This window comes from Euprymna scolopes, chromosome 26 (assembly GCF_053919585.1).
Source record: "Euprymna scolopes isolate OS-2025 chromosome 26, ASM5391958v1, whole genome shotgun sequence".
NCBI classification, from domain to species: domain Eukaryota; kingdom Metazoa; phylum Mollusca; class Cephalopoda; order Sepiida; family Sepiolidae; genus Euprymna; species Euprymna scolopes.
In genome coordinates this window covers 6,001,327-6,027,240 of record NC_136507.1, presented here as the reverse complement: position 1 = coordinate 6,027,240, position 25,914 = coordinate 6,001,327, and the positions used below count along the sequence as shown (strand labels likewise).

The following is a 25,914-nucleotide window of genomic DNA, read 5'->3' as shown; positions in this document are numbered from 1 at the left end:
TAGAAAAGCTATGTGCGATGCTAATAGCTGCGTTTTTGAAATTGTAGAAACCAAATTAAATTTATTATTCAGTTAAATATTAAATTAATTATTAATATAGATATTAAATTTATTAATAAGTTAAAGAATGAATTTATCATTTAGTTTAATATTTCAATTCACTTACCCTTTATTCTCATCAAGAATTTAATCACACATATTGTACACATATATTTAACCCACAATGACAGATATGCTATACACCTACCTTCATTATTTAATAAAAGTTATAATCCTCCTATATCATAGAGATGAATTTAGTTCTCCCAAATAGCCTCAATATTTTATTTCACTCATCATGTAACTATCGCTAGACATAGCATCCCTATTATGTTACCTTGCATCTTCTCGCCTCTTCTGATGAGAAGCATTAGGCTTCAAAATACCGTGGTATAAAGAGTTTTCATTTACCCTACACCTCTAACTTTATTAAATAAATAAATATATTTTTATATCATTATTTTCTTTCTTTATTGATTTCTATATAGAAATCAACGAAGCCCCAATACAATTTGTTGGGCTTTGCATTATCCCGATAAGTCTTCTTTTTAGAATTGATCTTATTCTTTTCCTTTAACTCCCTCATATATAATACGCAGTGAAACCCCGGGATACGGTGGCCCTAGTATACTTTTATTTTTTTCAGGTTACAATGTGGTATACAATGCTTTTCCGGCCCCTGGTTACGGTATTTGCTCCGATTTATGATGTTATTTATAATGTTATTTGATTATATACATATGTATTATATACTGTACGGTATTTTGTTAGTAATTTTTAATGCCGTATCCCGGGGTCCTACCGTATTATTATGATAAATATTTAATTTATTATTAAGTTAAATATAAAATTTATTATTAACTTCAATGTTAAATTTATTATAAAGGTAAATATTAAATATATTTTTAAGTTAAATATTAAATTAATCATTACGATTACTATTTAATTTTTATTAAGTAAAATGTTAAATTTATTAAGTTAAATATTAAAAAATAAATTGAATATTTTGCATATTTTTCCTATCAGAACTAAAAAATTTCTCCAAAGAATGTTTAATATTTCAACTGCAAAATTGGGGGAAAATACAATCTTATTGACTATAAATTCAAGACTATAGTTATTCAAAATCCAAGATTTAAAGTTACAGCATTTGCAATGTCACTAAACTATACATGTGACACAACTAATAATTTTGAATACTAATAGTGCAATTAAACTTTTTTTTTCATAAAGCTCAAATGTTAACATGATGAATAGAAAGTAATGCCCTTGGTTTCGTGTGAAGAAATACCAGACGTCATCTAACTTACCTGTCAACTGTCATAAATATTTTTGACTTCGTCTTTTGCAGAACCGGTTCTCCGGCATTTAAAATGTCGGCAGTCTACTGTTATTAATGGTCAAAATAACCAAGATCATCTTTCATTTATCAAAAAATCATCCACATTTACAGGTGAGGAGTTCAATCAGGTTTGAACGTTAATAATTTTTTAGAGATAAATTCTCTCAAAAATTTTAGATGTTTTGAGATGAAAAAGTAGAAAACCAGAGTGGATATTCTTACAATCTGTCGATTCAACGAATGAAGATGTTACTTTAATGTGAAATATGACAGGGTGACTAACTGATTGATGGACGGACAAAGCCTATTAAAGTAATGCATGGAGTAATTTACAGGTGAGAAGTTCAATCAGGTTTTAACATTAATGACTGATAGCCCTAAATGTGCTATTTAAAACTGAAGTATGACATGCTGACTAACGGACAGTTTGACCATTCTTATAGAGATGTTCGGATATATGTAAGACCAATGAAGTTTGTATTGAATGCAAATTTCTGAATTGAGTTAAAATCATAAAGTTACGTTGTATGCAACATGACATAAAGTAATAATACAATTACGTTTTTCTTTCTTAGGAAAATTAAATCTAAATAGTACAGAGAGATGTGTGCAGAAGAGACTATGATGGTATGGTCATGCTGAAAGGATGGAGGAGAGTTCTTGTGTTAATAGATGTAGAACAGTTGAGGTAGCATGGTCAGTTGGCAGAGGAAAGCCCCCCAAAAAACATGGAAGGAAATGATAAGGATAGACTTGAAAGAAAGAGGGATAAATAAAGAGCTGTTCAGAGATAGGTTAGTTCAGAAGTCAATTTTTAAAAGCTGTTCAACACATACCAGCATGTAAAATGGACATTAAACGAAGATGATGATGATGATGATTTACCAAAGAAACTTTGTTATTCTTTACTCTACTCGGTCACTATTTTCATGGTACCTGCTCGACTAAGCTCGAATCTCTGGTTTCTTCTATAAAACATGGTGATGCCTATGTACAAAAAAAACAAAAAAAAACATTCACAGCAAAAACTCGTCTAGTCATCACCACAGTAAAGAACATTCATTTCTTCTTTTGTGTACAAGACGAAATGGAACTTTCATGAACAGAGTTTCTTTCCAGGATCTTCTTATCTGGGAAACACATTACTATGGGATTACTTCTTTGGTGACTATAAAACGGTCGTCTTCAAATCTAATGTCAAAAATATTTGTCTAGCCATTTCTTTCCTTTTCTAGCCATCTTTTCCAATCCACTCATGGGAGGTAAAGACTGAACTTCCAGAGGATGAACCCCTATTATGAACATTTTTCCAAACATGAAAAGTGAATATTTCAAATTTATTGAAGTAAACATTTCTGTTGGCTTCTGTTATTGTCCAGCAATGATTGAAGCTGCAGTGTTGCCATTTTTGACCATGCCAGTGCAACTTTTGCTTTTCCTGGACGTATTTGCAGGAAGGAGAATCCGTTTACATGTTTCCAGGAGAGAGGACCAGTCTACACATATGGGAGATTTGGATGGTCGACTTTTACCTTCTGAACTGCTTGGCAGCATCCACAGCTTTCTTTTGTAAAGATAAACCAACCTCCCCTTTTCTGAATCGCAATTTTGAGAATCACTTTTTGGGTGATAGAATTGCAGTCCACCCTTATTTGAACTGCCAATCAGAAAGATAAGTCATGCACAAGGTTTCAGAACTTGTTCTACTGGCCGAACACCTTGGGAAGGAAGGAAGGACAGAAGGAAGAAAGGAAGGAAGGAAGAAAGAGTTAATTTCAGCAGATTTCCTCAAACTCGGAGTGTTGTTTATGGCAGTCCTCCACATCAAATCCTTTATAAACCCTGAACGATTCAACGGTATTTGTTTTTGATGTGGCATGTCGATGGTATTCAGAATTGCGTGGACAAATTTGTTAAGGACTGTGCTGTCACATGTGAAAACAAATATATATATATATATATATATATATATATATATATATATATATATATATATATATATAAATATATATATATATATATATATATATATATATACACACACACACATTTTTTTTCTGACGCTCTCTCCCTCGTGTAGCGACAGTTAGTTGTAAATGGCTACCAAAAGTTTGTCTTCCTAGATAATTGATCATCAATTAAAAAAATTAGAAATTGATAAAAAAAAAAAAAATGTTCAAAGTGGATCATTCTTTAAAACGAAATGAATACAAGTGTGTTTCTGTTGATTATCAACGTTGATGACGCAAGTGAGACTGGACTGTTTGAACTGATGAGTATTGTCATTTGATGGTCTGCAATGATTTGAAGAGTGTAGAGCCAATGAGATGGGTAGGAAAAAAGTGAAACGCTGTGCGTCATCCGGTGTTATAAATTTAGCGCTAGTCTCAGACTCGGGAGATTTTTCAGTCCACTTTATAAAAAAGAAAAGAAAACGAAGAGAGAGGAGGAGGAGGGGGAGGAGAGGGAAGGGGGTGGAGAAATGCAGATAAAAAGGCTTTTAAATCCACTCTTCATTTTCATTTCTACGAACAGGGTCTATTTCTACAGGATTTATTTTTACAGGATTATTTTTCTTCCTGAAATTTGAATAGTGATGGTGTCGGGACAACATGATGATGAACATTATTTGCAACTGGTTCGTCAGTTGATAAATTTACAGAAAGAAAACAATGAATGTCACATTAGCAAGGAAAATGTGTCGAACTTGCTCCATACTAAAAAAAAAAAAACGGACATACCTATGATCGAGCATGGTTACACTGATAGGGACTGGGCATTATTCATTGACACATGAACACGGTACAAACAAATGTGGCCCTGGATATGACCTTAAACTATATCCAGTGGTGAGACCTCAGCTTGCGGGCTTTGAGGAGTGTGGAGCTACCCTTTAATTGCCATTGCTCCCAGGTCCACTTTGACCCGGAGTGGTAGTACCTGTTAGGGTCCCAACTATGAGTTAAATAGAATCTGACTTGAAAACAACAAATATATTCTATTAAAAAGTTTTTCTTCAAAATCTTTGGATTCGGCATTAAATAACCTGAAAAGGGTTGATATGCTGTAAAACAAAAACAACCAACCAACCAATCAACAAACAAATGTGTGCTTTAATCGACTCCATGGAAAGAACAGCTTGCTTGAACGAGGTAAATAGATGTTTGTTTGAACTAGTAGGGCCCAAATCTCTCGATATAGCCATAGAAGAACAGCTCCTACAGCATATATGACTCGTTATGATGAAAGGTCTACATCAAAAGGTGCATGTCTATTGCACAATATTAGACAGTGGGAAGGGAAGGGTCCTACACAGTTTTTAGCAAAGCTTTGGTCACAAGCAAGGTTTTGTACTTTTACTGGCCAATGTCCTAACAGGAGCTGCCGACAGACTATAAACTATTCAGTGGACATAGTGGTTGGATAACTCGTAGCTGGACTTGCAAATACAGAATACCAAGGCAAGCTGTTGGCTGAAGCCAATATTTAACAACAGTGGAACAAAAATTTAAGACTGGTTAGTCTAGAAACAACGGATACGTCGACTCCTCATTTGCAAAATAGTCTAAATAAGCATTCAACATTTGACTTGATGAGGTCCGAGGAAAAAAACGTCTCGGGAAGGAGAGGTACCCAGAACACCTCGAAATAAACCATGTGAAGGGTGTGGGAGGACATCACACCCCAGCAAGCTAATAGGATGGAAGAACTGTCCGGCAAGGGAACACAGATGCCATAATTGTGGAATTATTGGACAATTACAAAAAGTGTGTTGAAAACCAGAGAGGTTGACAACAGAGTCAATGAATGATTCAACATGCCATCAGTCAAAAATAGTAGCAGAGGAAGAGAAAGACCAGCGTTTTATGAGCAAAAACAAAAAGTAGCAGCAATCTTGCCTGGAGCAGGTATAGATTCAAAAGACCCCCCCCCCCTTCCTGAACCGTCATCCTCCATAAAAGTCGAAATATCTTTGATCCCAGAGTCCCATGTTGAATTCGCGCACGCCTTAGATAAGGGGACTTGCCGTCGAATACACCATATCCAGTCTGTTGCGGATACTGTTGATGTTTGCAAAGAGAAACGGTTCCAAACAAACCTATAAAAAACCCGTTTATCCCTATTGAAAACAATAAGGAACATTTGGAACAATGGTTATGGGAGCACTTCAAATCAAGTGCATTCAGCACCTGCCCCCATCAACCATTACAAATGATGTCAGGGAGACCACTGGATATAACGTTTGCCCCGGGGAGCAAAAGTATTAACTGTGCACATACCCATTCCTATCCCCCATCAATGGAAAAAGAAAGTGAAGGAAGATTTAGATAGGGATGTTGCATTGGGCCTCATTGAGCCAGTACCAGCAGGTATGCCTACAGTTTGGTGTTTATGGATGGTGGTCACCAAGAATGACAGATCACCAAGAAGGATGGTGGACCTACGAAAATCGAATGCTGCAACGATGAAGGAAACCCATCACACTTCGTCCCCATTTAACCAAGTGTTTGTTGTGCCTGCATGAACAAATAAAACAGTTTTAGATGCATGGAATGAATATCACAATTTACCATTCTCCCCAACGGCCTGAGATGCAACCACATTCATAACAGAATGGGGCTGTTATTACTACTTTAGAGCGTCCCAAGGTTTCCACACCTCAGGTGACAGGTACACTTGCCAGTTTGATGACATTATGATTAGACATACCTTGAAGGATTCGTTGCATTGATGATATCCTTCTCTGTGATAAAACTATGGAATCTTCTTTCTTGCACACAGTATACTGTATCATCGATTGCGGTAGAAATGGAATCATCATCAATCCCGATAAGTTTCAATTTGCAGGTGACAAAGTACAATTTGACAGCTTTTTAATAACTGCTGGCAGCGTAAAGCCAACTAAAAAAATGACTGAAGCCATTCTCAACTTCTCAACACCAAAGAACATCACTGGCATCAGATCATGGTTTGAACTGATTAACCAAGTATCGTACACATTTTCATAGGCCAATTCATGTCCCCTTTTTGAGGACTGTTGCGCCGCATGGAGAATTGCAGATTCTGTTGGGATGCTACCCTAAATGAACTTTACGAAGAGTCAATAAAAAAAAAACATTGTTCAGAAAATCAAAAAGAGAGTCAAAACATTTAAGATGGACTTTGCCTCTCAAGGATGCAGACCTCGCTCCTCCCTAATAGAGGGAGGAGATCTGGCATTGATATATGAATTGGAGTCTTGCAGATTTATTGGTTACAGTGGACCACCAGTTCCTGGTAAAACTTAATGCTGCATTAGACTGCACCTTTCAATACCCAGCACTGTCAAAACATAGCAGATTAAAGACCACCGATACTACTCAGGTACAGCAAAATCACGTTGACACACCAGTTCTCATCAGATCATCGAAGTTAAGCAACATTGAGCCTGGCCAGTACCAGATGGGTGACCATTTGGGAAGGCTAGGCTCTGTATGTACCTTCTGGGAAGGTTGGGCATAGGGCTAGCACCCTCACCCTGTAAAAAGAACTCCTCGCTACAAAAGCATCTACAAAAGTTGTAGATGGCCTATGTCCATGGAGGGACATAGGCCATCTACAACTTTGGATACTACTGAGCAGATCGAGGAGGCCATGCAAGCATCAATCACAGCTGTGTATGTGTTACCACAAATTTAAAGCTATAATGTGAGATAGAATCATGGCAGCTGCAGCCATTGACGAGGAATGCCAAACATTAGCGACATATATATATGAGACGGGTTCCCAAAGTCACAACATCAACTGCCACCAAAAGCCCTGCAATTATGGTCAATAGCAGACCAACTATATTGTTTCGAAGAGGTACCCATAGCAGGGAATAAAGTTCTGATATTAAAGCAGCTTAGAGCTGAAGTACTGACGTACTGCACTCCGCCCATCAAAGGGTGAAGGGGATGTTAGCTAATGCTAGACAATGATTATTTTGGCCCAGTCTAGATGCTAGTATCCAAAAAGCAAGTGTGCAATGTTAAAAATGCAATTCGATTGCCCCATCTCAACCGAGAGAACCATTAATGTCACCCTCAAAGCAGAAAGTTCCATTCCAAAAGACTGTCACAGATCTACTGGATATGCATGGGAAGAATTACATGGTATATGCGGACCAATACACCGCCTGGATTGAGATTGTCTCATTACTATCAAGGAAGGTTGCAGCAGTATACGATGCATTGAGGGGTTGGTTCTGCACATGTGGGGCACCAGAAGAGATATCTTTCAATGGAGGGCCACCATTCAACCCGACTAGAGTAAAAATCGTTCCTGGGACATAAAGAGACATATATCATTTACACATTTTCCCCAAAGTAATGGCCGAGCCGAACTGGCCATAAAAACAGCCAAAAGAATGCCACCCATGCCACCTACGCCACGATCAAACAGCACAGGCGATGATGACGCATAGGAACACATCCACCAGGACCTCAGATTATCACCAGCTGAAATGTTATGTGGTGGAACAATAAGGCATCACCTCCCTATACTCTGTGAGAAGAACCAGATTCACGATCGTTAGACAGAAACCAAAGAATTAAGAGAAAGGGCGATGGCAAAAAAACGTGCTAAACAAAGAACAGTGCAATATGCACAGCCGTCCATTCCGACAGTTTCAGGTTAGTGAATCTGTTCAAATGCAGAATCAAGAGAGATAATATGAACAAAACCGAGGAAAGTTGTTGCAACCATGGGTAATAGACACCGGATACGCTTGGATGACAGTGGCAGAATCACACTACGTAATTGTCATTTTCTCCAGAAGATTCAATCTTTCAGGGATATGCCAGATTATCTGCCCATACAACCCCCCCTCAACCCCCCCCCCCCAAAAAAAGGCCAAGAATGGAGGACAGCGTATCGCTGTGCGGCATACACGAAATGATGGGCATGGAAAAGATGGATGATGACATAGTGATGACAGATGACACATCTGACACAGATATGGACGTGGATAACCAAGACCCGATCAGGCACAAACCAATGGGGTCAATCCCACCATGCAGCATAAGAGTAACACGACTACCAAAACCATTATCTTTACAAATGCAAGGACCAACTCACAACTACACAGACCTTTCTCAACAAGTGACCACAAAACATTGGTGTTGCGGTCATAAGATGGAGGAGGGAGCATGTAGAGAATGGGGACGACTGATGAGACGGGTAGGAAAAAAGTGGAACACCGATGTTATAAATTCAGCACTAGTCTCGGACTCGGGTGACTTTTAAGTTCACTTTACAAAGAGGAAGAAAAGAAAATGGAAAGAGAGAGAAAGAGGAGGAAGGGATGGGGTCGAGAATGAAAACAAATTATTATTAACAAGAAAAAAAAATACATTTACTTGAAAATAGATGACTTCACAAAATGAGCTCTTTTTTTTTTTTTTTGCTAGGCTGTAACGATTATATAATTGTGAATGGACTACATACAACATATAGTTAAAATAAAATAAATTGATTTGGACTATTCAAAATAATTTCAAACGCTGTTGATAATGTTTACCCATTCATTCATTTTGTATTATCACTTATGTTTGAATTCATGTTTTGAAACATGATATAAATCATAAATCTGTGACGTCATGCTAAAACTATAATGAACCCAAATATTCCAAGGTTTTCATTTTGATTTCCGGTGATGGCATCTGCTTTAATTGTGGAAATTTATTATTTTTTATTATTGCATTATTTTCCATTTCTGATATTTTTACATGAAACAAATTCTGCAATCTATTTATTATGTTTTAAAAAATTGTGACGGACAGATGAACAAAATCAACATTTATATAATTTATGAATTTGAAATATAACAGTTTTTAGTTTGTTGTTTCAGATTACTAGTTTACAATTGAATAAACATTATTAATTATTTGACAGTACTTTTTATGCCTGCCATTAATCTAGGATGTTTTTTAATGGAAATCGCTTCAGAAAAGACATGAAGCCACTTGATGTTAAGAGCTAAAAAAAATACTACATCAAGATCAAAAACTTGCCAACGATAAGTGTTAGATTCTGACCAAGAAAACAGAAATTATTCCCTCTTTGTCAGAAACATTGCTCCTGGAATGTGACGACTAAAGCACACAATTTGTCTCACGTGATTCAAAATAACCAATCAATGGCAACCATTTGAAATTGAAGGAAAATCGTTTGCTTTGACTATTTTAAAAATGAAAATCTGTGTTTATTTTTATTCATTTTTTGAATATTTGTCGATGTTATAATACATCTCTTTTTGTTTCTTATTATTACTTTCCAAAATAGAATTAACATTAAAGTTTTGATACTACACTTCATTTTTTTCTGCCATTAGTTAGTGAAGGAGAAATCCTTCTAAACTGAGACAATTTTTATTTTTATTCAATTCAAATAAACTTAATAATATTAAGTCGAAACACTTTGTTTTAATTAATTTGTTTTAAAAGTTATTGAAACAAAATGTTTTCGGTTATTCCATTCAGTTATTCCATTCGGTTATTCCATTCAGTTATTCCATTCAGTTGTTCCATTAAGAAAACTAAAAGCAAATTACTACTCACCAGTCTTCATAAGTTGAGCTACATTTTTCAGATTAACACCGACCCAAAATGTTGACGTCCCATTCTGCCACTATGCCTAGGATGATTGCCAAAAGTTTATTTTTTTATGGAAAATGTAAAAACTAAACTTAAATGCTTACAATTTTTTAATGCGGGTTTAAAATGAACTTAAAAAAAATAGTGTTTAATTATAATATAATGTTTTTGTTTAATGTATTTTGAAATTAAAAATGTTGTTTTTCTACTATGCTTTTAAATGAAGTATATAAGATAATTAGCTAAGATTAAACCTGTTTTGTTTGTCAGTTGTTATGGAGGGAGGTGGGGGAGAAAAAACTATAAAATAAATTATGATTAGGTGTACCTATATTGTGTGTGTTTGGGGGGGGGGGTTCAGCCCTATTTAGAAGTAGGAATATATTTTGGCAATTTATCTTTTGTTTTTAAATTACTGAATTACAATTAGATTGTTGACAGCATATTTTATGCATAAAAAGCATAAAAATGAAATTGAATGTGTTTATAACGGCACGCATTAATTTATTATAAACTGTTTGAAAAATAATCATGAAAATGAGTTTAAAATGTATAAGCTTTTTCTTGCTACTATATATACTCTATTTCAAAAGACAGTAATGTATCATTGATTTAAATTGGACTAACCCGTTTTGATAGTAGTATAGTTATCATAAATGACAGAAGATTTTTAGCATTTACTCATTTAGATAATAATATACTCAGTAAATGATAATTTAAAACGGTCACTCGTGGTTTAATAACACCTTAAAACTATCACATGTATTGTATATAATTGTAGAAAATGGTAAAGTCTTAATGTTTTTTGCTCAGACTCGTGCAAAACATAACATATTAATCTTCCACATTTGTTGGACAAACAGCATTCAATAACAATTTTCAAATTTAGCCCTGCACTCACTAATCCTGTACCTTTTAGTTGGTAAATTAAGTCGTTCTACTATGTAGAGAATAAGATAAGAATAGGTCAATTCAATTTAAATAAATGTCCAACTATATTTTTGCTCACTTATATACATAAGCGGCGATATATTTTTGTAGAGCTCTAAACAGGTTTGAATTTACAGAATAGTTTTAAAGAATGATACAACAGTTAAAACTATTTTAAATCTACACATGATCTTGCAGTTGTACTTAACAATACGATTTTTTGAAAAATTAACATCTAATATATTTTATGATGAATATTCTAAAAATCTCACAGTATTTATCGCTTTTGTATATTTATACTTGAATTTATATATTCAGATATAATATATATTCATATATATATATATATATATATATATATATATATACATACATAGATAACGTACTAAAAATATTACGTGAAAGACAAAGAAATAATGTACAAAATTATTTCAATATTAAAAAAATAATAATCATGCCAAAATAGTTTAAAAGATTTTTCAATTACAATTTGTAGATATACAAGTATTACTTAATAATTAATAAATCTATTGGTAATAATGGAATCTTTACAGTAATATGTTAAGGTATTTTATGTTTTTATATACATTATCACCTTCCACAAACATTAGAAAAAAAAGAGATCGTCCAATCATTAAAACTGATTAATCTGATGTTGTTAGGCTAAACAATTCTAACTTAATTTTTTTTTTTAATTAATTGTTTCAAAATCAAATTATGAGTACAATTTTTTAAAAGTGATGATCATTTTATGAGGTTGAAGAATCTTTAGTTGACAACAATTTTTACAGTAAGAAAAGGTTAAGAATATGTTAATCTGTAGATTCTTTATTTGTATATAATGGAAACTCTTTCTTCTTTCTTTCAAAGCAGGTCTTACTGCCACTTCTTCAGTGCGGCTGTCCAAGCAGAAAATTGTTGTTAAAAGACTGAAAACAAAACTAAATCTGTTACCATCAACACTACACCAACAACAACACCAACAAAAACCAGTACAAACACCCAAAACTCACCGTATGCTATCTCAACATCAAAGCGAATTTCCATCCTGACAAAATTGTTACAGCCGATTCAGTATAGTTTTTGCAGAGTTATGTCCCTTTGAATATTAAATAAGGAATATCCTGATATCTCATGTACATGACTTTTGAAATATTTAATTACCTCTATATTAACTTGAAACATGTGTTTTTGTCACATTACTGGTTAAGCAATTTTGATCCTGGTCAGTATTTAGATGAATAATGGATCCATACGTTTGAAATGTCTTTCTCCAATACTACTGAGAAAGGTATGAATTTTTTTTCTTCACCTCCCAGATCTAGCATTGAAATAGTAGGGTAGACTAGACCGATTCTAAAGCCTTAGTAGAGAAATGTCTCAAAGAATTGAAATTTAAAATCATGCAATATTGTGCTTGGTTAGTACTTAGGTGGGTGACTATTTGGGAATATCAGGTAACATAAGTTTGAAATTTGAAGTGGCCCCAAAGTCACTTTTCCTTTCAGCTGTGAGTGAAATAGTAGGCTACATTAGACTCCCAAGCCTTGGTAGAGCAACTAGTCTAGGAGAATGGAGACTCCAAAATAACATCAGTCCTTCTCCACTTATTCCAGCATGGCTTTTGGATATCTTTGATTTCTCCTTACCACTAAACATAAGCAATACCAGATTGGAAGATGTGTGGTTAGTGATTGTGCAACCTATGCTTTACTATCAACTCCTCATCATACAGACATTCTTTCAGAGGTTATCCATTGTCTCTAAAGATAGGAGGAGGACAATAGTTGTTATTATTATTTATCGAGTCACCTCTCTTTAAGTTGGATTACGTGTTTTCATCCGAATGCCTCTCTTCGTAGAACAGTTCAGAAATATGGATCTGTGATCACCTATGTGGCATTGAGATGGACAAAGTTGGTCTATATTTTGCCTTTATTTTGCCTATATTTTGCCTATATTTTGCCTATATTTTGCCTATATTTTGCCTTTTCTACTCTAGATAAAGTGTACACATATGCAACTTTAGAATTGAAAGGTAACTGTAAGTTCACTGTTTTATTGAATACCTAGACCATAAGTATTTACTGAATTTTCATTTAACGTTTCCTCGAATTTTGTCTGATTCTATTTTTTGTTTTATGTTTGCTTTTGCAATGCAAAAATTTATTGCCACAATTTTCACAAGTTTTATTCCGAAATGATCAGAATTTTTCTCAGTGTAATTCTCCGCATCAGTTACATAGTCTCAAGGGTAATTTCTTTTGTTTCTTTATAGTCCACTCGTTTTCAAAATGTGCACAGCCATTTTCTTTTTTAAGGAAATAATTTTTAGATTTATACTTTACTGACGTATACTACACCCAATTCCTCTATATTTTTAGACTCGCTTCTCATGCTTATAAGCCATTGCAATCCTCCATAAGTTTCTGTGTTAGGTTCACTTTTGAGTTTTGCTGCTACTCAACTATTTTTTGCGAGCAAAAATTAGACATTTAAATTCATCTGCCGATCATTCTGCTAGTCTAAAGTCATTACAGTGTTTATTTACGACCGACATGAATGCTAAATAATCTTTGTCATCCTGTTAAGCCAAATTAAAACATTTCCACCTTTTGTGCCAATAAACCAATTAATGTGTGGCAAAGGAGCAGACAATTTTTGGGAAAAATATTGGAAGGAAAAAAAATCAATAGATCAAGTAAACAACACATTCTCAAACGGCCTAACAACTTTGTACAAGATGAATATCTCCATCTTGGATCAACAGTTGCAGGCGATGTCATTTTATATTGTCAAACAAAACTATTAATCACTGAAAAAAAATGTTTGTCTTGTGGCAAGAGGTGCATCATTGCCAAAAGAGGATCCGTTGAGGATGGATATGGCAGAAAAAAAATGTCAGCAATGAACGTCGATAAGGACTGGAATATTTTTCCAGCATGCCGAACTGAAAATCTCAATAGTGCTCAAATTTTTCTACCTCTTGGCCTACCTGGTTGGTGAAGTTTCTTTCACATCCACTGTCTCTTCTCACCCAACCCTGACATTGTCTGATGTGACCGTGGAAAAGTCTATCAACTTCTAAGGGAATATCTCTCTTAATTTAATTAACAAAAGAAAATGGTTGCTCAGCCCCACCCTATATTGTCCATAAAAAGAAAAAATAGCAAAATAAAAAGTTTACTTTACATTAGTTACAAAAATAAATTTAAAAAAAAATAATAATGCATGAAAAACACACAAGAAATGGTTTTCTTATTAATTTTGTTCAATTTTATTTGGCAAAAAATGGGGAGGGGGGGAATACAACTTGTTTACTTTTTTCACTTAAAAAAATTGCTACAACAATAAAACAAAAATTGTTATGGTAGGTCATTATAACTTTTTTTTAAATTTTCATTATATATTTTTTTTCTGGTGATTTTATTATATTTAAATGTTTTCTTCAGTTTTTTCCTTGAGTAGCATTGTTACACTTTGATAATCAGTGATGTTTGGCGAAAGCCGGCGGTTGACGTCATGTTCTGAGCAAAACCGAGCGGCCAATTAGTTATAGCATGTTCAAATTCTGCACAAGTACCCATCTTTAAAAATTTGGTTAATTGCTTGAATAATCTACATATTTATTTATTTGTGTGATTTACCACCTGCCCAGTAAGTTAGGGGTGGGGTTTTATGAAAGTGTTTCTGAAGAATAAATTGGATTCGAACTTGGCACACTCAGATTTTCAGTGTCGTTTACCAATTAGGCACCGTCACCTTCTTTAGGTGCATTAGATTTTATGAAGTTAAAGGGAAGGTTTGTAACAATTATTAAAATGGATGGAAATGAAGCTGCAATATTCTTTTATTATGTTTGCTTTTTTGTTTGCCTTTATCTTTTCTTTTTTCAAATTGACTTCTGCATGTACGACTTTTACAAAACCTTAGCAGTTTTTGTTTTGTTTTACTAACATTTTTAACAAATTCTAGAATCCGTTTTTCTTCTTCTTCTTCTTCTTCTTCTTCTTCTTCTTCTTCTATTTATTATTATTATTATTATTATTATTATTATTTGATTCATTCCTTGCATGTATTCAGACAGATGTTCTTTAATGTCATTTAAAACTGATCATTACTTAACACTTTATCCATTGTGTATCATTATCAGTATCATCAGCATTATCATCATCTTTTTCATTTAATTGTTGTTTTTTTTTTTATCTTGTTTTTCATTTGTCCAGCCTACAATCTCAGTTCCCAAGCTTGTTGGCTTGAGGATTGATTCCATTCAAATTAATGGTTTGCACGCAAGTATTTGTTTGTTTTAGGGAGGGGGCGTCCCATTTTCCTCTTGACAATGGAAATCCAAGAAAACTTGAATGCAAACCATCAACAAAGATCTTAGACAAAAATATTTAAATTTATTACTTTCAGAAATTCAGACTCTTTTACTCTTCAGAAGTTGTTAAAAAATAATGTTCTCTTTTTTACTTATAATTTTAAATGTTTATAACTTTTTTTTACTTTAAATTTCAAATGTTTATAACTTTTTTACTTAAAATTTCAAATGTTTATAACATTTTACTGAAAATTTCAAATGTTTATAACTTTTTACTTAAAATTTCAAATGTTTATAATTTTTTTTACTTATAATTTCAAATGTTTATAATTTTTTTTACTTATAATTTCAAATGTTTATAATTTTTTTTACTTAAAATTTCAAATGTTTATAAGTTTTTTTTACTTAAAATTTCAAATGTTTATAACTTTTTTACTTAAAATTTCAAATGTTTATAACTTTTTACTTAAAATTTCAAATGTTTATAACTTTTTACTTAAAATTTCAAATGTTTATAACTTAACTTTTAATTTTATTTCTTAGGTAGTAAGAAAATAATTTTCATTTTGTACCTAAACCTTTGAAACAGTTTTGAAAAAAACAAAAAACAAAAAAAAAACAACATATTTTTAATTTTAGAATTACTAAACGTAACATTAAAACATTCCGATGATAAAGTGTATATGGAGACAGATAATGTGAAAATAATAGTAACTTCAATGATTCTATTTTTATTGTAAATATAAGTTTTGTTTTAAAAAGTCTAAAGTAAAATCAAATCAAGTATTCCAAAACTCCACATCTAAACAATGAGTTGAAGCCAAATTTAGGGAATCAACCCTGACTATCAACTCAAACTAGGGTTAGTTTTATCGATGATGAAAGGCAATCGTCAAGCAATTTATTTGCTTTTACCTCTTTTCTTATAAAATCAAATTTCAACAAGAAACATCCTCGCCCTTCCCCCTCCCCTACCGCCACTAATTGTACATATGTTACTGCTATTTTTAAGTTGTCTCCAGCTAAATATCATCATAAGTGGTTTTGTTTAAATGATATTTTAATAGTAAGCCTCCCTTCTAAACAGTAAAATAAGTATTGTTTTTTAGAAGGGTTCAAATAACAATAGAAAAAAATCACGTGGTTTAATAAACCAATCACAGCTTAGTATTTCTCAGACTTCCCTTCCTATTACTTTTTAATATATTTTCTGATTCTCTCCCTTTTTTTTAGTTTTGTTTTTGTTTTTTTACTTTTTTCTCCTTTCCTAATTTAGTTTTCGTATGCACACATGCATATAGAGAATGAGGTTTATAACGAGGATGTATTAACACAAGTAAGTTTGCAGGAATGGAGCAAAAAAGGTGAATAAATGCATTAATGAAAAAAGGGAAACCTTTACTTTGAGTTTTTATTTCTAATCAATCATACATAAGTTATTGTTACCTGGCTGACTGACCTCATTGGATATTGATTTCTTTGATATAAAGATCAATACAATGAGTGCGAGGGGGGGGGGCGTAGGTGGACAGGTATGTTATACTACCACAGATAATATCCATCTCTGCTTGCCTGGGACCGGATGTAAACGTTACCGGCCTGGCGCTCTCCTGAATAAAGTTTTTATCATGCTTGCTCCATTGCTTGCCTCTGCTTTTTTGCTAAATACTAACAAATATTTCATGGTGGCAGCGGTGGGATTTATAAAATATACACATATATATATATATATATATATATATATAATATAAAAATGTTTTATTAACTATTTGCTCTTATATATATATATATATATATATATATATATATATATATATATATATATATATATATATAATTTTGAGTTGAGCATATTGAGAAGTGATACACATTAGTGTAAACAAATCGAGCTTAGGTATTTCGGATGATGTCAAGATATCGTTAAACTCATGACTCACACAGTCGCCGATAGCGTAATGGTTAAGAGCCTTGACTCTCATACAGACGGTCAGGTTTCAATCCTGGCTTGAGGTAGTTGCCTGTCTAGCCGCACTGATGAGCTGTGAAACAGCGAAACAATACTGTATGTGGATGACATATATATATATATATATATATATATATATATATATATATATATATATATATATATATACACACACACACGCAAACAGCCTTACGGAACAGAAAATAACAGACAAACAGAAAAATGAATAAAAGAACAAACGATACATAACGTGGCAGAATCATACATACAATGCAATACTGCAAACTGCGAGTAGACATTGTTTCACATCGTTTAAATATAAAAATCTTGTCAGAAAATAGGAAATAACAAACTCTGTGAATAAAAAATTCCCAAATAAAATAAGAAAAAACATGTCACATCTCATGCCAATAGTGAACTGGTTTGATCCAGATCCGAGTGAAGCCATGGCGCTTTTTAAACAAAACAAAAAATGATCTATACATAGAAGATAAAGAAATTACTGACAAAACAAACCAAGCCAAGAAAATTAGCGTGATATAAGGGACCAAGACCTAAGACACTTAAATGCTAGTGGCTTCACTGATCAATGAAAGAAATCATTTGACTACCTACAGGACTTCTTCAAATGTCAATTTTAAGATCCACAAACTTTACCTTATTCAATAACGAATCATTAGATGACTTCTTTACTCGGACCAGAACATTAGCACAAAAATGTGACTTCACAGATTAGGAGTTGAGAAAGAGACTTATAGGAGCTCATTATATTCTTAACACCATATGACACTTTCTGAAACGAGCGCTATAGCAAAGCAAAAATTAATAGCATAGCCAACGTACTGACTGAAGGCTGGAAATATGAAGCGCTTACTACTGGAAACGACCAGCTGAACCAGCTTGGAATGTTGAAACGATGAAACAACGGAACAAGCATGATAGAGACTTTATTCAGTAGAGTGCCAGGTTTATAACGGTTACATCCGGCCCCGGTCAATCAAAAGTGAATATCATCTGTGGTATTATAGCACTTGCTAATATCACTTTAAGATGTAACTTATAATATCTATCTTTGGCAGGCTAAAAAAGTCATTGTGTCTAATACCGTTGAGGAATGTGAATGAATTCATTTTTTGTTTCTCCTCTAGTCACTATGAATGACATTGTGGGTTAGATTAGACATTCACACATTGGCAAAACAGCTAATCTATGATCTCATTAGAAATTTCTTTTTTGATATTTAAGATCAGTCAGAGGAAGGAGTGTGACTACAAACCTTTACTACAAAATTAATACAATCATTTTTAAAAGAAAAAATAGAAAACAAATTTGTAGTAAAAATCATTTCAAGGATTCAAAGTTGTATTTTATATTTAAAATATGAAGAAAAATAAAACATTTCTATTTACAATTTAATTTGTTCTTTTTATTAAGTTTAATAACGGATAGCTTTGGTGTTGCTTAGAAATAAATGAGGATCTCTTAATACTTCTGCTCCAAATCCTGAACCTTATATTTTTGTGTTTGTGTTTTCAATTTTTATGATTGCATAAAGCTAGTAAAACATCTTTTCTGTTCATGGATGTCTGGCACAAACGCAGATCAGTTTGTTTTTAAGAGATCAAGGGAAAGCTGTGAGATGAAGGCATTGTTTCCTAAATATTGAAGGCCGTGCGTGAAACAGGCATTTAAATGATCATAGAAATGACAAATCAAATACTAAAAGAAAGTGTTGTCTCGAAAGACTGAGAACTTAATACAATTGTGAATTGCTACAAGGGTAAAGGTGAAGCACTAGAAACAGAATTGATGGGTCACGTGCTAAAAGTGGTTAGGAGAATAATTGAACTGCAAATAAAAAGTTGGATAAGCATAGATGAAATACAGTTTAGTTTTATGCCTTGGCAAACTACCACCGGTGCTATATTTTTAATTTTTTATATTTTATTTTTAATTATTTATATTTTATTTTTAATTTTTATATTTTATTTTTAATTATTTATATTTTATCTTTATTTTTAATTATTTATATATATTTTTTTAAATTTATTTTTTTTTAATTATTTATATTTTATTTTTAATTATTTATATTTTATTTTTTATATTTTATTTTTAATTATATTTTATTTTTAATTATTTATATTTTATTTTTAATTATTTATATTTTATTTTTATTTATATTTTATTTTTAATTATTTATATTTATCCTAGAAAAGTTCAAGAGAATTATCTTGCTAAGAAGAAGGATCTATATTTTATTTTTGTGGATTTGAAAACGTTTTTGAATATCAAGCGATTTTTTGATCGAGTATCAAGAGATTTTGTCTGTTAAACTTTGTATAAATTAGGAGCAACTGCGTGTTTGGTGATGGTTGTTTAAGCAATGCACAGAAATACTTAATCTCGTGTGAGAATTAACAGCACATTTAATGACAGTTTTAAAGTTTAAATGAAAGTATACCAGGAATCTGTACTTGCTTTTCATTTGTATCTTAGAAGCAGTGTTCAGTATGGATTATCTTGAAGAGATTCTTTATGGTGATGAGTTAGTGCTTGCCTCTGAAACTTGTGGAGAATATGTCTATTGGCGTTATTGTGCTCAAATCTTGCAGCCATTACAGTCGAACTGTCGTATACCTACACCCTACATTCCTTGTATTTGCTTTTCTGTTCAATATATTTTGTATCCCCTAATTACTGAGTTGTGTCTTTCTTCCGTAACCTTACAGGACAACAACAGAAATAATGGAAAATTTGTTTATTAAGTTAAACACTTGGGAGAATGCTATGGAAAAAAAAGAGACATGTGAATGCTACCAAAGCTGCAAGTAAGGATCTTATTATGCAACCTTGTTTTGTCTTTACTGCCCAACTAGTGCAGCTTGAAAGATCTTGCAGCAATAATGCAAGAGACTGCATAAAAACGTGTAAAACGTTTATATGACCACATACTTCAAAGACATGCAAAAAAGAGGACCAAAACAATGGTGACGACGAGTGTTGGAAAGCCCTTAGAAAGATTGCACAGTTTTGGAAAGGAAGTTAGGAGCAACTCCGTTTTTACACTGCTTGCATGCATTGGGTGCATAAGAAAGGCAGTGAAATTACAGGTTGCGAGATGATGTTTGTGTGTAAGAAATGTGAGAAAATAGAGAGAAAATATATTTGGATTTGGTTGTTCAGAAGTTTTGATACTTTATTGATATCATTTGCGCACCGCAAGTGAGCTGGTGTTGGTGTCATTAGTAATCATCAAAATGTAATTATTGTTGTCCAAGAGAAGAGTTTATTAAACATGTGTGCACAGTGTGATGAGGCATTGAAGTGAAGCATAGTCAGTGAGGGTTGAGTTGAGGACATGCATTGCATGGTGAGAAATGATACGGAAATGATACAGTGGATATGACAAGCTTAGATTTGGTAAGTTCAGAGGAAGGTTAAATCTGGATACTATAAAGAAATGTGTGTAGAACAGTTGAGGTAGCAGGATCAGTTGGTAGAGAAAACATGAGACAAAGTGATGAGGATAGGTTTGAGAGAAAGAAAGATAAAGATCTGGCCAGAGATAAGTTAGTTTGAAAGTAATTTCTAAAAGCCGTCTAACACATGTCAACATGTATAATAGACATTAAGTCGATGATGATTGTTAACTTTACCCAGTTGTGTCCCTTGAACACTCTCCACAACAGAGAGTTAACTTCCTTACCAGAAACGGTGTAAAAAGAACTTTCGAAATATATAGCGCGAACGGTACGCACATTTTAAATAAATGCTATTCGACCTTACTCCAGTCCGTATTTTTGAGGGGGGAGGGTCAAAGAGCATTTATTTAAAACGTGTGTACCGCTCGTGCTATATATTTCGAAAGTTCTTTTTACACCGTTTCCGGTAGGGAAGTTAACTCTCTGTTGTGGAGAGTATTCAAGGGACACAACTGGGTAAACTTAACAATGATGATGATGATGATACTTTATGTAAATAAATGATGATGATGGTGATGATGGTGATAATTTATGTAAATAAGTTTCATTAATGTGGTCATTCTGGATTTAGAAAAAAGTCTGGCTTGTTATCCCAGAAAAATTTGTCAGTACTGCTTCATTTCCAAGGTTCTGAAATTGGTGTAATATATATATATATATATATATATATATATATATATATATATATATATATATATATATACACTAAAACTTTTTCAAGTAAGGATCTTATGCGAAACTGTTTTGTCTTCCCTCTACTGCCCCACTAGTGCAGCTAGTGCAGTGCTTGCATTTCTCACACATAAAAATTAAAAGAACACATTAAACACCATGCACTCTCTCTCTCTCTCTCTCTCTCTCTCTATATATATATATATATATATATATATATATATATGTCCCAGTAATACATTTAAATTTTCTCAAAGTTTTTTTATATTGCACTTCTTTATCTTAAAAAAGAAATATTATGTTTCAAGCAAAATAAATTCCTAACAATCTTCATGCAAATGTTTTCCACCTATTAGTACCTCCTATTTCCTCTTTTCCTTTTTATCATTTTTGTTCAGTAGCTCCAGAGAACAATATGAAGATATTCGTTTCTAGCGTAAAGCATGTTTCTTTTCACACACATGGAATAAATTGTGCTTTTAAATATAAATTAACTCGTAACTTTGTTTCACGGAAAAAATAACTTCTGTTTTTTATCTCAAATATATTTTGCCAGCCATATTCTGCGTGCCACGTGTTTTCTGTCTCATGAGAACTCCGTTGATTTCCTCTTTGTTGGTGGATGCGGACCTGCTGATTTGTTTGTATATTTTTTTCTTTGTAAATATTTTGCCTTTGCACGCGTCCCCCCCCTCCCATGTATGTTTCACCATGTGCTTCAACCTTTGTCTTAATTGCACTTTTCACATCTGCAGATGTGCATTAGATGAAATCAATATCCTTTATCATAACGTACGCAGCTCGTCAGTTGTCTTATGCACAAACACAAAGGCTGAAGAATCGCATGTGTGTGTCTCATGGCTAGGCAATCGTTTTTATGTGGAAAATGTATTCATTCCATATGAGGTTTTGGTATATGATATACCTTCTTCAAAGGTGCAATAGTCAAGAGAGAAAAAAAGATGTTTTCACATTTATCGATGGCAGTACAAAAGAATAAGGAAAGATAATTGACAGAAAATAGAAGACATATATTCAGTCTGTTGCTAAAGTTGTTAGAAACATGACTGGATCATTCTACAGAAAATACCTGCCTGACGCCTGACACAATCGTCTACATGTATAAGAATCAGATACATATTAAGAAGGAGTACTGCCACTACATCTGAAGAGGTGCCAAGCAGAGCAGTTGTTCTTGCATTGACAAATTACAAACTTGACTTTACAATCTAGTTAGGAATGATTTCTTGTGTTCGCTATTGAAAAATGTTACTAGTTTTTCTATACTCCATCATTATTTTCATGGAAAGTGCTCAATTTGTTGTTCCTTTAAAACATTCACAATAAGAACTCGCCTTACTAACACAACAGAGAGGAAAAATTCTTTTCTTTACTTAGCATGAGACAGAATTTCTATGAACAGATTTCTTAGCAAAGTCTTCTCATCTGTGCCACACATTACTGTGGAACTGGTGCAACATAATCCTCTTCAAATCAAATCTCAACATAAACCATGATCGTAAGTAATAAAACTTAGTTCATTCAGCATTTTCTATACTCCCATAATATTCTTCATCTTTCAACTGACAATCATTCCATTTCATTAACCCTAAGTATATACATTGACTGATTGGTCACCATTTAATTAGAATTATCAAGCCCCTTTAATAATACTTAACGATTAGCACTGTCCGGCAAGTATAAACTAAGAGGCAGTCAACTAGCGCCTATACAATGTTAACGACTTCCTGTCGTTCAAACACTATGGATTGTCTAATGTCTGCGCCCAAATTGAACGTTTGTTAGTTTTTAATTTCCTTCATTCAATGCTGATTTTTTTTTTAACAGTTAGTAATTTTCAACTTTAAAATGATGGTATATAATATTGAGGTTTTGCATGCAAATGTGATTATGTTCTATGCGTGCAAAATTCAAAAGTATGTTCTTCTAGATTAGATGTGCCTTTCATTTTTTTTAAATGCCGCTGATATCAAAACAAAACCAATCATAAAAACAGCAAAAAAAGAAGAAATTAGTAACAACAACATTTGCTATTCTCTAAATGGATCGATTTAGAGGAACACAGCGGTTTTTCAGTTGGAAAAGATAAGTTCTTGTCCATAAGTTAGACGTGCTTTGCATTTTTGAAAAATGGTATGGATAACTAAACAAAAAATCAAAAACAAAAAAAATGAAAACGGCAACAACAATATTATAAATTTAAAACGGATCGATTAGTGGAACGCATCGGTTTTTCAGGTAGAAAAGTTACATTCTTGTAAGGTAGACGTGCTTTTCATTTTTGCAAAACAAAACAAAACAAATAAAAAGAAAAAGAAAACAACAACAGCACTACGGATCGATTAGAGGAACCTGTCAGTTTTTCAGTTGCAAAAAAATGAAGGGATAGAAAATATGTTAGGGAGAAGAATGGAGAAAATATGATCAGTCATTTATTTCTGGTTCAAGTTTGAAGGGTTTCTTGCTAATTCGATGCCACCTTATAATTTAAGGAGAGTAGAAAATGAATCTTGAGTTTACTTTTGACAACCACATAACTTTTGCTTCCCTTATTTTGTCCTTTAGTCCTCACATTCCATAAGCACTAGCAAAGAGGAAAGAATTGCTGTTTTCTGGGTCAGAATCTATTCCATTTAACACTGCAAGTTTTTTTTTTACCTTGAAGTAATTTTTTTTAGCTTTTTACATCAAATGGTTCATGCCTCCTTGTCTGGGGCGATTTTCATAAAAATAAATAAATGTTTAACGGCTAAGAATTTGGTAATATCAATTACTATGCTAGATACTTTAAAATGTTGTGACTAGTTTTGTAATTCAGATTATTGATTGTGGAATGTTTGGTTATTATGTAAATGGCTTTAAAATTTAAAAAATCTTTTGATGTTAGCATGTCTATTGTAGGAAGGGGGCAGTTATGATGTTAGGTTTTGACAAATGGAGCTAGTGTTGGGGTTAGTATTATTCACCGAGTTGGCATTTTGTTGTTTTTTTTTTCTTTTCACATATACTGGATATGAAGGTGGCCATAGTAATCTTCAATTTTACTCTTTTTACTTTTTTTTCATTCCAAGCAAAGAATATTGCCACTTGAAACATAAGAGGCTATTATTTGGAATCATGTTTAACACGAGACTGTTGGAAGTTGAGCAGCGAGATGTCTATTTACATTACATTTAAATTTCTGCAGGTTAATACAGTTAGGAAAGCAGGAAACAAGGAGGGAATTTCAAAGTCTAGCAGCTTGAGGGAAGAAGCTATTAGAAGGCTTTCCGGCATCTAGAGATCTCAACAGGGAAGGGGTGTGATTTTGCTGCTTGTCGAGTTAGTTAGGGGTATGTACACAAAGCAGGGACATTTGTTATGAATTCATCAAAGCACATTCCATTAAAGTACTTATAAAACAGGTGCAGAGATGCAACATTTCGTCGATAAGACAGAGATTGCATTTTTGCCGACAGTGCAAGACCTATTAGATCGGAGACTCTTTTTTGGACCCTGTATAAGAATAAGAGACTAGTGGTAGATGCACCAGCCCAGATGTGGTAAGAATACTCCATACATGGGCGAATTGTGGCTTTATAAAGATATAGGATGCTTTCTGGTGTGAGTAATTTTCTAGCACGGTAGAGAGAGCCCACATTCTTTGCAGTAGCTTTGGCAATGTCCTCAATGTATTTGTACCAATTCATGTTACCCGTGAATGTTAGGCCGAGGACTCTGAAAGATGGGCTTTCAGATAGGGTGCTATTTATCATGGCAATCATTGGTTGAGAAGGTTTTTTGTAGTTGTTACAGGAAAGAAACTTGGTTATAGTGGCATTAAATGTTACTATCCATTTACCAGCTCATTCCAATCCAGACTGAAGATCATTTTCAAGGGTTTATTGCCTTCGATATGTGTGCATCCGTTTTTCCCTTATGTCTGTTATAGAGTGTGGTGTCAGCAGCAAATATAACCATCTCGAACACAATTTTATTAGGGAGTTCATTTATGAATATCAGGCATAATAAAAATCCAAGGATCGAACCCTGGAGTATATCTGCATTAATAGCTGTCAGTAATTTTTAATATGTGAAGCGCTGAGATCACAAAAAACTTTCTCCAACCATTTAATGGTTTTATCTTTTTGTCGTTTTTTATTAAATTTTATTTCTTTACTTGACCCACAAAAGTTAGTCCATCAGCAAAAATCTCTTTCAAACATGCCAGATCGTAAAAATGTTCTGTTTTTAAACTTATCTGTCATAAATCATGGTAAACTATACATTTGTAGTTCTAACGTATATATACGCTTTACCCGGCTACGATCAGTGCGGTTAAATGAAATTAACAAAAATAGAGTGCATGTTTCTTATATGCGTAATTTCACAAAACTTTTGGATGCGCAATATATTTGGTTATTCTATTTTCTGTGTAGTTATCTGTGTAGTTATCAAGATTGTCAACTTTGTCCACTGTAGAACACACACACACACCATGTGAAATCATTGTGTTTATGTAAACCACACAGATTGTCACTTAG

The 25,914-nt window shown here is 33.2% G+C and overlaps 1 protein-coding gene across 7 annotated transcripts in view; it reads left to right on the top strand.

Moving 5' to 3' along the window:
- Window positions 1-25,914, top strand: part of LOC145247907 (uncharacterized) — a 151,029-nt gene that overhangs the window by 67,412 nt on the left and 57,703 nt on the right. For 2 of the 7 annotated variants that reach the window (XM_080109531.1, XM_080109537.1), the window contains exons 8-10: window positions 1,391-1,492; window positions 11,797-11,940; window positions 21,927-22,010. The exons of 1 other annotated variant lie outside the window; for it this stretch is intronic. In XM_080109531.1, coding sequence (XP_079965657.1) covers window positions 1,391-1,492; window positions 11,797-11,940; window positions 21,927-22,010 — 330 coding nt within the window. The remainder of the gene's footprint in view (window positions 1-1,390; window positions 1,493-11,796; window positions 11,941-21,926; window positions 22,011-25,914) is intronic. 4 more of the 7 variants (XM_080109532.1, XM_080109534.1, XM_080109533.1 and 1 more) reach the window with 4 other exon arrangements.